The sequence below is a fragment of the Rhinopithecus bieti genome, unplaced genomic scaffold (genome assembly GCF_001698545.2).
Source record: "Rhinopithecus bieti isolate Rb0 unplaced genomic scaffold, ASM169854v2 scaffold_18282, whole genome shotgun sequence".
Taxonomy (NCBI): domain Eukaryota; kingdom Metazoa; phylum Chordata; class Mammalia; order Primates; family Cercopithecidae; genus Rhinopithecus; species Rhinopithecus bieti.
Window position 1 is genome coordinate 474,773 of NW_016809121.1, and position 15,682 is coordinate 490,454.

At 36.6% G+C, this 15,682-nt stretch overlaps 1 protein-coding gene across 1 annotated transcript in view; it reads left to right on the forward strand.

Annotated features, from left to right (window-relative positions):
* SLC2A13 (solute carrier family 2 member 13) overlaps positions 1-15,682 on the forward strand; it is a 301,904-nt gene that overhangs the window by 245,392 nt on the left and 40,830 nt on the right. The window contains exons 5-6 of the mRNA XM_017888588.1: positions 5,981-6,144; positions 12,932-13,052. Coding sequence (XP_017744077.1) covers positions 5,981-6,144; positions 12,932-13,052 — 285 coding nt within the window. The remainder of the gene's footprint in view (positions 1-5,980; positions 6,145-12,931; positions 13,053-15,682) is intronic.

Consider the following 15,682-nt stretch of genomic DNA (forward strand, 5'->3'; position numbering starts at 1 on the left):
AAGAAAGAAAGAAAAAAAGTAACACTAGGAACTGAAAGAGCTAAAGAACATAACTTAGATAATGGAAATCTTTACATACTTTCTCATGTAACTTGGCCTATATCACAATATGAATGTGGCCTATAAGAGTATTGAGTAAGTCAGCAGTTAATTTGTCCTACTTAGACTGGCTCTTGTCAGGAAGAATATGTTCCATATCCCTTTTATTTATGAAATTAATGTCTTTATAGTCCCATGCCAGCAAAAATTTGTCTTTATTGTGAGCTGATACATTTTATTTTGTCAAACAGTTAAAATTTTCTGAAATGTTTACTATTTTGCCTTGGCTTCCAGGAATTTTAGAGCTAACTCGTAGTGTTTATACAGCTAAGGTTTTCATATAATTATCTTCATGTTCTACCTCTCTCTTGTCTTTAATTTTTAATTTAGTAAGTCTATCAGGTGTTTTTTAGGATAATTATTCTTAATTTCTTCTCAAAAGTTTGCGGTAGATAAATTCAATAAATCCAGCAGGCCGGGCGCGGTGGCTCAAGCCTGTAATCCCAGCACTTTGGAAGGCCGAGGTGGGCGGATCACGAGGTCAGGAGATCGAGACCATCCTGGCTAACACGGTGAAACCCTGTCTCTACTAAAAATACAAAAAATTAGCCGGGCGTGGTGGCGGGCGTCTGTAGTCCCAGCTACTCAGAGGCTGAGGCGGGAGAATGGCATGAACCCGGGAGGTGGAGCTTGCAGTGAGCCGAGATCGCGCCACTGCACTCCAGCCTGGGCAACACAGCGAGACTCTGTCTCAAAAAAAAATAAAAAATAAAAAAATCCAGCAGACACTTATTTTACTGTTAATTCTATAATGCAAGTAATAGTGAAAAGATAGCTTTTGAGAAATTCCTAGGAAGTGCTTTGTTCAAATAGGAACTTAGTAGATGTATTTTGTTAAGCATATGAAGTACTCATGTTTAGTCTTTTATTGCTAGTTAAAAGTCAGCATTAGGATAGATTGTCATTTCCAAAGCCTATATGGTTTTGTTTTGTGTGAGTCAGATTTAAAATTCAGGACTGGAAGCTGAGTGTCACATAATCTCTAAGATACCAATGCACGTAGAGTTCCGGCCTTGGCTGTCCTTAAATGTCTACAGAGAGTTGCAAACCTTTCAACTTCACTCTGGGGAAGAGATGGTATGTGTGAGATGACCAAAGTTTGCCCAGGGAATCTTTGAAGAAGATGATAGTTTGTCTGATAGATACTATAAAATGACTTTGAAAGGAGAGGGTATGCCTGCTTTGAGTCTAAAAAGGAAAGAAAGCCTTTTTCAGTTGTTCATATTGTTCTTTTATGCATAAGAGGGTTCCCTTATGCCTTTGTGCAACTTTTGAATGAATACAGTCCCTTGAAAATGCAAACTACTGCATAAAGGTTTAGAAGATTGTAAACACAGTGGTAGGTAGCTCATTACTTAAATAGTTGGCTGACATCATTATTTATGAAAACATTGGAATGTACTTTGTAAATGTAAGTTAAATATATCTTTTCATAAGACCATGACCTGACTTTTAAAATTAAGTTTGTGAATAGCTCTGACCTAGATATGTCATGTCCTGCCCTATGAAAGAGAATGTAGTTATTGCCTGATTTTTCTAGAACTGATTACCTTTTAAGTAGATGACCTTGTCTTTCATTCCTTTCTTCTCATTATAACTGTTGACTTTTGTTTATTTTACTGCTTATTAGTACGTTTACCGTGATAGCCAGAATAATGGCCCCCCTAAGGACATACATACACATCCTAGTTCCCAGAGCCTGTGAATATGTTACATTACATGGCAAAAGGAAATTAAGGTGCAGACTGAATTAAATGTGCTAATCAGTTTACCTTAATTAAAGAGATTATTCTGGATTTTCTGAGTGGAGCCAATCTAGTCACAAGGGAGGCAAAGCAGGCCGGGCGCGGTGGCTCAAGCCTGTAATCCCAGCACTTTGGGAGGCCGAGACGGGTGGATCACGAGGTCAGGAGATCGAGACCATCCTGGCTAACACCGTGAAACCCCGTCTCTACTAAAAAAATACAAAAAACTAGCCGGGTGAGGTGGCGGGCGCCTGTAGTCCCAGCTACTCGGGAGGCTGAGGCAGGAGAATGGCGTAAACCCGGGAGGCTGAGCTTGCAGTGAGCTGAGATCCGGCCACTGCACTCCAGCCTGGGCGATAGAGCGAGACTCCGTCTCAAAAAAAAAAAAAAAAAAAAAAAAAAGGGAGGCAAAGCAAAGGTCATAGTGAAGTAACATGAGAGGGACTTGACAAATCATTGTTGGCTTTGAAGACTGAGGAAGGGGGGCACCAGCCAGGGAATTAGGAGACCTCTAAAAGCTGAAAAAGACAAGGACATGATTTTTCCCTGGAGCCTCCAGGAAGGAACAGAGCTCTGCTGACACCTGTGATTTTTGACCCCCAGTGAGACACTTGTCAGATTCCTGACCTACAGAGCTGTGAGATAATAAATGTGTTTTGTTTTAAAGTCACTAACCTTGTGGTAATTTGTCATGGCTGCAACACAAACTAATATATTTACCAGTGTTTTAGAGAAAGGAAGATGAAAATCAAGGCAGTCTGTAAAGGACAAAATTTAGTGTGGGCTGAAGTCGCAGCTCTTGCTGAGAGGGAGATGCAAGGCTGTCAGTGAATTTCAGCCCCTCCTCTTAACTGTTTTCCATTAATCCAGATAATCTGCAATTACCTGTTGCCAGTATAATGACTTGAAATAGGCTTCAGAACAATATACCTTTAGTTCAGTTGGCCTCCAGTTCACCCACTTGGCTATCACCAGAGTAATCTCTTCATAGAACAGATTTAGTCCTGTTATTTCTCGTTAAACTCCACTTTGTGATTTCCCATTGCCTACAATACAAAGTCCAAATGTATAGCATTACATTCAAGTCCCCTCCATAACAGAAGTTTCTGCTGTAGCCTTACTTCATACTTCTCATTTGTATGTGTTCTTTTTTTTTATTTTTTAATTTTTTTGAGATGGAGTTTTGCTTTTGTTGCCCAGGCTGGAATACAATGGCACGATCTTGGCTCACTGCAACCTCCGCCTCCCAGGTTCAAGCAATTCTCCTGCCTCAGGCTCCTGAGTGGCTGTGGAGTATAGGCGCCCGCTACCATGCCCAGCTAATTTTTTGTATTTTTGGTAGAGACGGGGTTTCACCATGTTGGCCAGGCTGGTTTTGAACTCCCGACCTCAGGTGCTTTGCCCACCTTGGTCTCCCAAAGTGCTGGGATTACAAGTGTGAGCCACTGTGCTCAGCCTCTCATTTGTATGCATTGTATGTTCAACCAAGGTGAAGTACTTATGTCTGTGAACCCAGCGTACCGTTTTGCACTTTGGTCCTTCAGATATGTCATTTCAGTGACCTCTAATGCCCTCCACCATTGTCAGACCTGCTGGCAAACCTTTATGACAAGGCACAACTCAAACATTAAATCGCCGGGTGCAGTGGCTCAAGCCTGTAATCCCAGCACTTTGGGAGGCCGAGATGGGCGGATCACGAGGTCAGGAGATCGAGACCATCCTGGCTAACACGGTGAAACCCCGTCTCTACTAAAATACAAAACCAGCTGGGCGAGGTGGCGGGTGCCTGTAGTCCCAGCTACTCGGGAGGCTGAGGCAGGAGAATGGCGTAAACCCGGGAGGCGGAGCTTGCAGTGAGCTGAGATCCGGCCACTGCCCTCCAGCCTGGGCGACAGAGCGAGACTTCGTCTCAAAAAAAAAAAAACAACAACAACAACAAAAAAACATTAATTCCCTGGAAAATCAAGGAATATTCTACAGCAAATAAATTGTTTGCTCTGTTCTTTATGCCTCACTGTTAATTGTACGTGTTGTGATATCAAAATATTGTCTTTCCGTTTCATTCTTTTAAATTAAACTATGAGCTTCTTGAGGGCAGCAACAGGATTCAATAACATATCTGTGGGATCTTAGTAATTCACATAACTTATACACTAGGTACTTAATAAATAAATATTCAGTGTACAAGTGATTATGTTACCTAACCTGGCCAGAAGACACAGAAGTGCTATTAGAATGCAGGTTTCTGAATTCCAGGTCAGTTTTTGGTTGCATTCTGACTCTTTAACTTAAGTACTGAAAATACTTTGTATAGCTATGTAACATTTTTCATTTTAAATAAAATTTAGACAACTTATTCTGTTTTATACCACTCTCTGTTCTATCTCTTCATTTAACACTTGTGATTTGATTGTTTTATTTTATTAAAAATGAAAGCATCAAAATAGCTTCTGTTTTAATTTTCCCCTGCCTCTATTTGGAAGAATTATTTTGCACAATGTAACTGTTTTTATTCTTAAATTATTGTGACGACTCTGAAACTTAGTAGCATGACACATGTCAAATTCTTTTGGCTTTAAATGTTTGAATTTTTTCTCAATGTTTCTATTTTCTGCTTTCTTAGATTTGGTATTCATGTTAGTTTCTTAGTGATTACATGTAAGGTTTGACATTGCCATACAGGTCTTTATGAAAATGTATATGGTAGAACTTGGAAACTATAAAACACTACACAAATGGAATGAATTGTTTTCATAATTTTTATCATCACTTTACACTCTGACTGCAAAACATTCACAGTTTTCATGATGATGGGAATAATTCCACTGGGAATTTCTCTTTTTGCAACAGCTGTCAGAATTCAGTCTTAAAATGGTTGGCATGCTTTTTAGTGTGATCAGTAAAACACATCCTTCATGCTGCATAGTTAATTTATAGGTTTGATTTATTAATTTAAAAAAAGAAAACACTTTTTTCCAAGATGAATGAGTCCATGTTGGTATTAAAATTTTGCATAAGAGCCATCATCATTAGTTTAAAAAATAGTAGACAGAAGCCATTGATTAATCAATGAGACTTAAACATATTAAAAACAGATTTGATTTTTGAAATATTATAAAGGTTTTGATAAATATTCAGAAACTGTAGATTTTTAACTAGGGAAATATCCAGGCTGATTTAACATATTGCTTGGATGACTACTGTCTGATTTGAGTAAAGCTAACTTGTTTTAGAATGGCTTGAAAAACTGGACAAAGCCATGGTTCAGAATGTGTCTTTAAGGTTTGAATTCTATCACGTTTCATCAGTGGCTCACCAGCAGTACTTTGCTTTCTTTGTTTTCAGGTTAACTTTAAAGTAATCAGCTGGTTTAGCTATTAATGTTTCCACCAGAAAAGAAGTGTCTTGTGAGAAAGCTGTCATCCTTAAATGTGCAAGACATATCTTCCATTGTGCATCAACAAACTGGCATTATCTTTTTAAAGCCAGTCTCCAGTGAGTTCACTTAGCATGAAATGAGTCTACAGAGCCTAATCATACTAGAGACTTTAGCTCACCAGAGTACCCTTTTTCAGGAAACATAAATGATTCTCATGGACCTCATGCCAGTTTCTCATCTTTTTACACAATGCCAAATACATTCTGACACTATCTTACTCATTGTGTCTTTTTTGAGGAGTTCCTTCACTTGTCCCAGATTTTTACCATTGTATTACATTCTCTTATGGCAGCCTTTTAAGGACATTAATTCACAGTGTATGATGACTTCTGATTCATTCCATGGACTTGGAGTTTATGATAGTTTTAGTGAAACCACCAGCTGCCACTGTCCCTACTTGTGGGATGTGCATCACTTTGGAAGTCTTCAACCTTTTCTACTTGCTCAGGTGCCTCTTCTTGATTATCCAAACTCCAAAATAAATTTATTTGAACATAGTCTTTATATTGTGATCTTTTCAACAGCTTACATTAATTCCCATGTTAATTTGATGTTATTACGGTAGCTATCCATATTATTTTTTTAAGTTGAATACATCATTTTCTATCAGAATAACCCTGTTTCTTTGGGTATCAATAGCAATTGTTTTATTGCTATTTGGGTATCAATAGCAATTGTTTTATTCATTGCTTTGCAGGTACTACAGTGCAACCATTCTGCAGATGTCTGGTGTTGAAGATGATAGACTTGCAATATGGCTGGCTTCAGTTACAGCCTTCACAAATTTCATTTTCACACTTGCGGGAGTCTGGCTCGTTGAGAAAGTGGGCCGCAGAAAGCTTACCTTTGGTAGTTTAGCAGGTAGGTGCCTGGATGAAGAATTCGATTATAAACTTTATTTCCTAATAACTTCACGTTTAACCTTCAAAAATACAATACTTACACCACTTCTAATATTGATTTCTCAGCCAAACAACAAAATAATTAGAGTCCTTCTAGACCAAAAAAGAAAAAAACAATAGCTTTTAACAACTCTTACACTACGTGACTAGAAACTAGAATGTGAGTAGAAACAAACTGCAAGAATAATTTTGATCTACTGAGAGTAACATTTTTCTGTTGAGTTCCACTCAAAAGTACAAAAGTGAAAAAAAAATTGTTTTCTGTTCTATACTTTTTTGAAAAACTAAAACTTTGGATTCAGAAACTCACTTTTTAACATATGATATATTTTTAAATTTGGANTTTTTAAATTCTCCAGTAACTTTTCTGTTTAAATTCTGCCCATTTTATTTATTATTTCACTGTAACACAGGGACTGTTTCACTGATAGAATGAGACCCACATCTTTAACGTTGTTTTTACATGGTTGCATGATATAATTTTCTAATTTTTTCAAATATACAAGTACATTCCTATGTACAATTAGCTGCACTCTGATAACTCCTTTATAAGTTTATTTGGAGTGAGAATATATTTTTCCATTAAAATATAGTTTCCAGGGCAGTATTAACTAAATTCTGTTTTAATCAAATTATATCTAAAACATTGATCTAATAGAACTATTTCAGGCGCTCATCCCAGATTTGATGAGAAAATACATTCTAAGTTCCAAACTCAGTTAATCAGAAATACTTACCCTCTCCTGGCCCTCATTCCAGAAGGAAGAGTAGAATGTTTTCACCTTCTTTTCTTGCCTAAGCAGTGGGAGCCCTTGAATCCAACAATGTGTGCTGAACTGCAGTATCAGTGCTTGAGGGAAAGGTGAGAGATTGTCTGATTAAGGGACAAAGGTGATTGCCTACAGCCAGGATACATACTGAACTAAGACAGTAGGTAAATGAATAAAAGTGAGGGACAAGTAAGGGTTTCAAAACCATGTTTGTAAACCTGTTGAAGAAACCAGAGGTATTTAGCCTAGAGAACATACTAAAGACAGAAGCCTACCAGGTATCTTATTTTAGCAGATAGTAGATGTTATGAGGACACAGATTTTTACTTAATACAAGAAAAATATTCCCAATAATCAGAGCTATCCAGCAATGAAGTGGGGTGTCTCGTTAGGATAGTAAACTCTCAACAAAAGGATAGATTACCATCAGGCAGTGAAGTGTTAAAAATAAATTCCCACAGTGGGCTGGAAATTGGATTTGCTGACCCTTGATTTTGAGATGAACTCTAAGAAGAGATAATAGCTGCTTTTAAATATTTTTAATGGATGACACCCTTCTTTTTAAGTAGAACTCCAGTATATTACTACCTCAAGAAGTCTATTTTTTAAATAGAACTTAATTGCTGCTTCAATTTGGGAGTTGGCCTTTGAGATATGGGGAAAACTGACTAAACATTATTTCTAGCAACCTGTGTTCCTTCATTTGGTATTCCAATAAAACACTTTCTTATTAGTTCTCTAGGATTTTTGAGCCCTTATCGATGTAGAGCCCCAGACTGTTTGGATTTGAATAGTGTGACTTTGGGCAAGGTTCTCTTTCCTTATGTGTGAATGGGGATTAATTATCATCCCTACTTCACAGAGATGTAATGAGGATTTAACACATTTACAGATGTATAGGATTTCAAATACTACCTGATACAGAAAGTAAAGGGCTCAGAGCATTTTAGCTGTCACAGCATTATTGTTACCAAAGAGTGAGCCTTTGTTGTTCAAACCTTACTGCAAAAGCAGCCTCCATCATCATAGTCTAGGAACCTTCCTGAACTCTTCTGGCCTGTGTCGTGTTCCCCTCTCAGTGTAAGTCTTCTGCCCAAGGATTCCCAGAGCCCATCCCTTACTGTTAAGAAGAAGTATTAAGACAATTCCTTGGGAAGCACCAAGGGATTTCAGGGTCTCCTTCTCATGAGCAACCTATAGGCACTTTTCTTTCCTGCCTCGTTCTCTTTGCAGCTGAAACCCACCAAGGCCTCAGTTCTGTCCACTACAAACACTGTACAGTGATTTCTCCAGCTTGAGAGACACAGTCTATTTGATTTCCTTATTATGTGGCCAATTAAAGTGATACAGTGGATATTACAATGGTTTGAGAGGTAGAAGTCCTGGTTTCTTGTCACAAGCCTCGCCGGTCTCCTCTTTTACCTGTACACACAGTAATTGGTGCCATTCATGTGGTTCTTGAGTTTCAGTGATTAGATAGATCCTACTATAAGATAATGACCAATGGACCTTTACACCTTCAGAACAAGATGTACCACTTAACAACCTTGTAACATATTACTATTACTCCATTGTGACCCTCACTCACAATAGATTTTTCTTTCACATTCCTATACTGATTGATTCTATGTTAGTTGTATTTTATTTCTGTATGTTTTGTTTTATTCATTTATATGTAGGTATATACTTGATATTTTAATGGTACTAAGTATTAACATACCGTTCTATGTTAAATTTCTTAAATTGACTATAGCCTAGAATGTTTAACCTTTGATTCAATATTGTTCCCTATTTTGTGTTTTTATTATCATTTATTTTATTATATTGGACTAAGAATAGTGAAAAATGTTATATCAAGATGGTTTTTTGTTAGATATTCATTCTTTTAAGATGACTACAAATAAAAACTATGTAAGCCTGGGCAAAGGAACTCTTTATACAAAGAAATACAAAATATGTAGTCCATGAGTAATTTTAAATGTAGGACATTTTTGGTGGTCTGACTTTTGTATTTTTTTTTTTTTTTTTTTTTTGGGGGGGGGGACTGAGTCTCCCTCTGTTGCCCAGACTGGAGTGAAGTGGCGTGATCTCGGCTCACGGCAAGCTCCGCCTTCTGGGTTCACACCATTCTCCTGCCTCATCCTTCCGGTAGATGGGACTACAGGCACCCGCCACCACACCCGGCTAATTTTTTGTATTTTTAGTAGAGACAGGGTTTCACCGTGTTAGCCAGGATGGTCTCGATCTCCTGACCTCGTGATCCACCCGCCTCTGCCTCCTAAAGTGTTGGGATTACAGGCGTGAGCCACCGCACCCAGCCATCTTTTTGTAATTTCAAAGTTTGTTCAGAGAACGGGACTTTTCTGGTAAATATTACAAATTTAGTGACAACTTCTTGATTCTTTTAATATTGGAATATTTATATTTATGTAGCTTTATTGGTAATGAATCAGAAAGCCAGAAAGGTTCTGTTTTTCCCCCTCATGTTTTGGTAGTGTATATTTCTGAAAACTTCACTCACAGACTGTCTTCATCACAATTGCCAAGGGCACTTATTTTAAAACATGGATTATTGGGCCTTAACCCAGATCTACTAAATTAGAATTTCTGAAAATAAGGCTTGAAATATGTGCACTTTAGACAGGTTCCCTAGGTGATACTTATGCACACAAAGTGTGAGAACTACTGCTCTAGTAGAGTCATGGGAAGGGAAATTATTTCGTTTCTCTCAGTATTTACTAATAAGCAAAACACTGTACCTGGTACTGATTATTACATCAGATATTTTTAATAATGCTATTTATTCAGCACTCTTCACTTCCTGTGGAGAATATTTTTATTTTCAAAATTATATCAAAATTTCAAAATCTCACACTGTATTTGGTTAAGAGAGACTCTTCTCTTGAAACATAAAGAACATGCCAAAACTACACGGTACACCGGATAAAATTCTTTCATCCAAAGCCTTCTTGTATTAGACTCAAATCCAGGTTGTAATAATGAATAACTTGACGATAACCAGATTGATTTTAAATACTAACAAATGATTGATAAAACATCTGTAACTTACTAAATATAAGGAAAAAGGTAATTCAAATCATTTTATGCTTTAATAGTGTATATGAGTAGATGATAGGACTAAGTGATTACTTAAAAATTTATTTTATAAATAAAGTCATTTAAGATACCATTTCCTTCTTGTAAGGAGCTTATCATGTCATAGGGGTTTTAGCCCTGTCTTGGCATCATAACCACTTGTGGAGCTCTTTAAAACTCAGATATTTTGTACTGATATTCTGGAGACTGATTCAGAGGTTGGGGTACATCCAGGCATTTGCTTCCAACAGGAAGCCAGGATTCAGAACCATCACTATCTGTGATAACAAAAGTAAGAGTGTAATGCTGGCTTTTAAAATATTTTCCTCCAAAATGGGCCAAAATAAAAATAAATTTGGCATAAGAAGAGTTAACTTTTGCCTATTTAGGAATTTTGTATATCCAGAATTGTTTATTTCAATAGTTTATTTCTCATAATTTTTAGGTTGGTTGGACTTGTTAAGAGATAGATGTAGAGTCATATTATCCATATTGCAGAACTCTGATTTAGGATAGTTATACCATACTAACCTCATGACTTTAATTGGATTGTCTTAACAGTTTTTTTTTTTTTTTTTTTTTTTTTTTTCAAAATAGCCAACATTGCAAAAATGTATAGTATTGTGGTCCATCCATTCAACCAATATTTATTTCAATCTTTATATGCCAGGCACCAGAATTGAACTTTACTGGGTATGTGCTAGGCATATCATCTTAGAGTTTATCATTTTCATGGAGATAGGTTATTTAATGAGTGTTATGAAAGAAGAGACTCATCTTTCCTTCACATCTTAATATATCAAAGTTTCCTGATTTAAAAAAAAAAATCTTACCTGTTACATGGCAATAAGATATGGATGTAATTTGGGCAAATAGGGACTCAGAATTTTTGATGGACAGACTAACAGTAAATCTCATGGTTGGGTTGTTTTGTTTGAGGAGAGAGGTATGATCTTCATAACAGACCTATTACATCTCTTTTCTGTTTTTCAATTTGGGGCTTGATATTCTTTTGAGAAAAGGAATGGCTCAAACTGTTCCTAGTTCTGGTTTGAATTTTAAGCCAACAGTAGTTAAATAAACTGTAATTTTAGTTTTATTGCATTATTGGCCTGGTTTTGTGAAATAGACTTCTGACCTTTCTTTAATACTCCCCATTCTTCAACTTCGTTCTGTTATTTTGAAGGTTTGCTGTGGCTGCTGCTGCTGCTTGTAATAATAATCATAGCATAATAGCTAACATGTCATAGCATTAAAACATCTTTCAAATACATTATAACATTTAAAATTCACTGTAAGTTCGTAAGGTGAGTATTTTCACTAAGCCCTATTTTACAAAAGACAACATTGAATTGTGGAAAGGTTGTGTCCCTTATCCAAGATCACAGAGTCAGTAAACAGCAAAGCTAGCTAAAAACTACAGCCATCTGATCCCAAGGTCACCTCTGCACTCATAATGCCTGGCTTCACACACCTACTATGTCTTAAACAAAAACACCTCAACTATTGTATAGTACCCTGTTGTACTTCCACAGTGCTTCTCAATGTTCTTTTTAAAATCTATTTTGAATAATATTTTGTTCGTAATTTAAATTCCCTCCAAGCTTAACTAATGAAACCTTAACTATGACTAACCTGCCCTCCTAAATTCCATGTTTTAAACTTATTTTCTCTCATTCAAATAAAGTATACAAACTAATACAGCCATATTCTCTTTTTTAACTTTAATTTTAATTTCAGGGGTACATGTGCAGGCTCATTATATAAGTGAACACATATCTCAGAGGTCTGGTGTACAGATTATTTTGTCACCCAGAAAATAAGCACAATACCTAATAAGTTGTTTTTTGATCTTCTCCTTTCTCCCACCCTCTACCCTCAAGTAATCCCCTGGTGTCTGTTGTTCCCTTCATTGTATCCATGTGTTTTTATCATGCAGCTCCCACTTTTAAATAAGAACATGCAGTATTAGGTTTTCTATTTCTGTGTTAGTTTGCCAAGGATCATGGCCTCCAGCTCCATCCATGTTGCTGCAGAGGACATGATCTCATTCTTTTTTACAGCTGCATGGTATTCCATCATATTTTCTTTCTCCATTCTTCCCATGACCCTTTTTGTTCATCCTCACAATGTCTGTGGCTCAAACAATAGTCAGAAACTTGAAAAATGTCTTATTTACAATTAGGATATCTATCAGGGACACAAAAATTATTCTTTTAAGTAATATGCTTAATCACCATTCCTATATGTTAGCATCAAAACAAATATTTCACTTTCAAATACCAACAAGAAAGAAAAAATAATACATGTGATATATTATTTCTGGTACCTTAAAATCTTCAAAAAATGCTACTCAATTTTAATAAAACATGCTCTTTCAACTGCTTTAGAAATAACTCATTTGTTAAACTAAAAAGGTTTACCAATGTAAGTCTTACGTGATTGAATGTCATTAGAAGAATTTTCTTGGCACCAAAAGGGACACTTGATGGAAATCTGTTGTCTTTCATACTTCCTAATATGTTAGGCACTCAATAATGTTGTCACATTAATTGATTTTGAGATTTTCAGGAATCCTAGGTGTGTGTGGTTCCTTTTAAGAAATCATTACCAATTTACTCTTTAGCTAGCAAATGTATTTGCTTTGAATTTCACTCTCATCATGTCTCACCATGAATGTGCTAGTGAATAGTTCTGATAATTTGTTTATACATTGGGAGCATTGTTTTTTTAAATCCATTGAAGACAGAGCACGGTACTTTTTTTCAGAGGATTTTGTTTGTTTCTTTGTTTTTTGGTTTTGTTTTTACCAAACCCAGTCTGCTTTAAAATAATATTGTCAACTCTTCTCTAATATAATTTTGTTTTTTTTTTTTTAAGGTACCACCGTAGCACTCATTATTCTTGCCTTGGGATTTGTGCTATCAGCCCAAGTTTCCCCACGCATCACTTTTCAGCCGATAACTCCGTCAGGTCAGAATGCCACTTGCACAAGCTACAGGTGAGATTTCATTATGTTCTTCTTCTCTTACATGACTCGGGTAACTTTTTTGCTTGCTTTTAACTTTTTTAAAGTTGTAGAGATGAGTAGGAGCTTGTTAGGCATCCAGGCTTATGTAAGAAGGGAAGAAAATGCGAAAGGTGGTAGAGAGGGGCCCCCAGGAAGAGGAACAGCTTGTGCAGATGTGTGAGTGTAAGGATTTAAGGAAACAGTGAGTTATTAGACACAATCTTGGTGATGTTTCTATGGAAATTAAAATTAGGGATTGATACTGAATCTAAGCAGGAATACAGAAAAGCTATTTTAGATCATATACTATTCAGTGACCTCTATATTGCAAGCAAAATAAATAACTTTAATCAGTAATTAAACTTTTACAAGATGCACATGCCCTCTGAATATTCTGACAATTTGTACTGATTTGCATGGATATCCTCTTATTCATTTAAACAGAAGAAAAGGTTTGCCTCAGTGCTGAGGCTCTTTCAGAGAATCAGGAAGTAAAAGTGATGGTGGAAAACACAAAATGTTATAATGGCTAGCTGCAGGCCTAAGACCTCATTACATCTATCACTATGTGATAATTAGATTTAAAAGAAGACAAACAGATAGATGGACTGAGAACACATAAATGAAAGTTTCAGTGATTGGACACATCAATTAATATATTTGGCAGCAGAGCTTCAAAGTTTTAAACTGAATTTTAGCCACCATAAAGTCTAGCAATCCCTTTAAAACATATGGATAGAATAAGACCTAGCCTTAACAAAAATTTATATTCCTTTAGCTTGAAATAGATGGATGCAAGTCTCAAATCAATGAGTAAATGATTTATTAACTCATACAATCCTATATGAAATTAAAACATTATACACTAAACTCCACTTGGTATTCACTTAGAGCATCCAGCTGAGCTGAATTGATGGTGGCTGTTCATTACAACAGTGAGTAAGATATATTGGTTCCAAATTGTGATCTGCGTTCCTTTGGAAAATAGGCACCACAGCACATCTTTTATTTTACTGATAAGTTTATTTATTATTGGCTTACTGACTTCCATAGTCTTTTTATTGTTCTTTTTTTATATATATATACTTTTAAGTTCTAGGGTACATGTGCACAATGTGCAGGTTTGTTACATAGGTATACATGTGCCATGTTGGTGTGCTGCACCCATTAACTCGTCATTTACATTAGGTATGTCTCCTAATGCTATCCTTCCCCCTACCCCACAACAGGCCCCAGTGTGTGATGTTCCCCTTCCTGTGTCCAAGTGTTCTCATTGTTCAGTTCCCACCTATGAGTGAGCACATGCAGTGTTTGGTTTTCTGTCCTTAAGACAGTTTGCTCAGAATGGTTTCCAGCCCTACAAAGGACATTAACTCATCGTTTTTTATGGCTGCATAGTATTCCATGGTGTATATATGTGCCACATTTTCTTAATCCAGTCTATCATTGATGGACATTTAGGTTGGCTCCAAGTCTTGCTATTGTGAATAGTGCTGCAATAAACATACGTGTGCATGTGTCTTTATAGCAGCGTGATTTATAATCCTTTGGGTATATACCCAGTAATGGGATGGCTGGGTCCAATGGTATTTCTAGTTCTAGATCCTTGAGGAATCACCACACTGTCTTCCACAATGGTTGTACTAGTTTACAGTCCCACCAACAGTATAAAAGCGTTCCTATTTCTCCACATCCTCTCCAGCACCTGTTGTTTCCTGACTTTTAATGATCGCCATTCTAACTGGTGTGAGATGGTATCTCATTGTGGTTTTGATTTGCATTTCTCGGATGGCCAGTGATGATGAGCATTTTTTCATGTGTCTGTTGGCTGCACAAATGTCATCTTTTGAGAAGTGTCTGTTCAATCCTTCACCCACTTTTTGATGGGGTTGTTTTTTTCTTGTAAATTTATTTGAGTTCTTTGTAGATTCTGGATATTAGCACTTTGTCAGATGAGTAGATTGGAAAAATTTTCTCCCATCCTGTAGGTTGCCTGTTCACTCTGATGGTAGTTTTGTTGTTGTTGTTGTTGTTGTTGTTGTTGTGCAGAAGCTCTTTAGTTTAATTAGATCCCATTTGTCAATTTTGGCTTTTGTTGCCATTGCTTTTGGTGTTTCAGACATGAAGTCTTTGCCCGTGCCTATGTTCTGAATGGTATTACCTAGGTTTTCTTCTAGGGTTTTTATGGTTTTGGGTCTAATATTTAAGTCTTTAATCCATCTTGAATTAATTTTAGTATAAGGTGTAAGGAAGGTATCCAGTTTCAGCTTTCTACATATGGCTAGCCAGTTTTCCCAGCACCATTTATTAATAAGGAATCCTTTCCCCATTTCTTGTTTTTCTCAGGTTTGTCAAAGATCAGATGGTTGTAGATATGTGGTATTATTTCTGAGGCCTCTGTTCTATTTCATTGGCCTATATCTGTTTTGGTACCAGTACCATGCTGTTTTGGTTACTGTAGCCTTGTAGTAGTGTTTGAAGTCAGGTAGTGTGATACCTCCAACTTTGTTCTTTTGGCTTAGGATTGTCTTGGCAATGCGGGCTCTTTTTTGGTTCCATATGAACTTTAAAGCAGTTTTTTCCAATTCTGTGAAGAAAATCATTGGTAGCTTGATGGAATC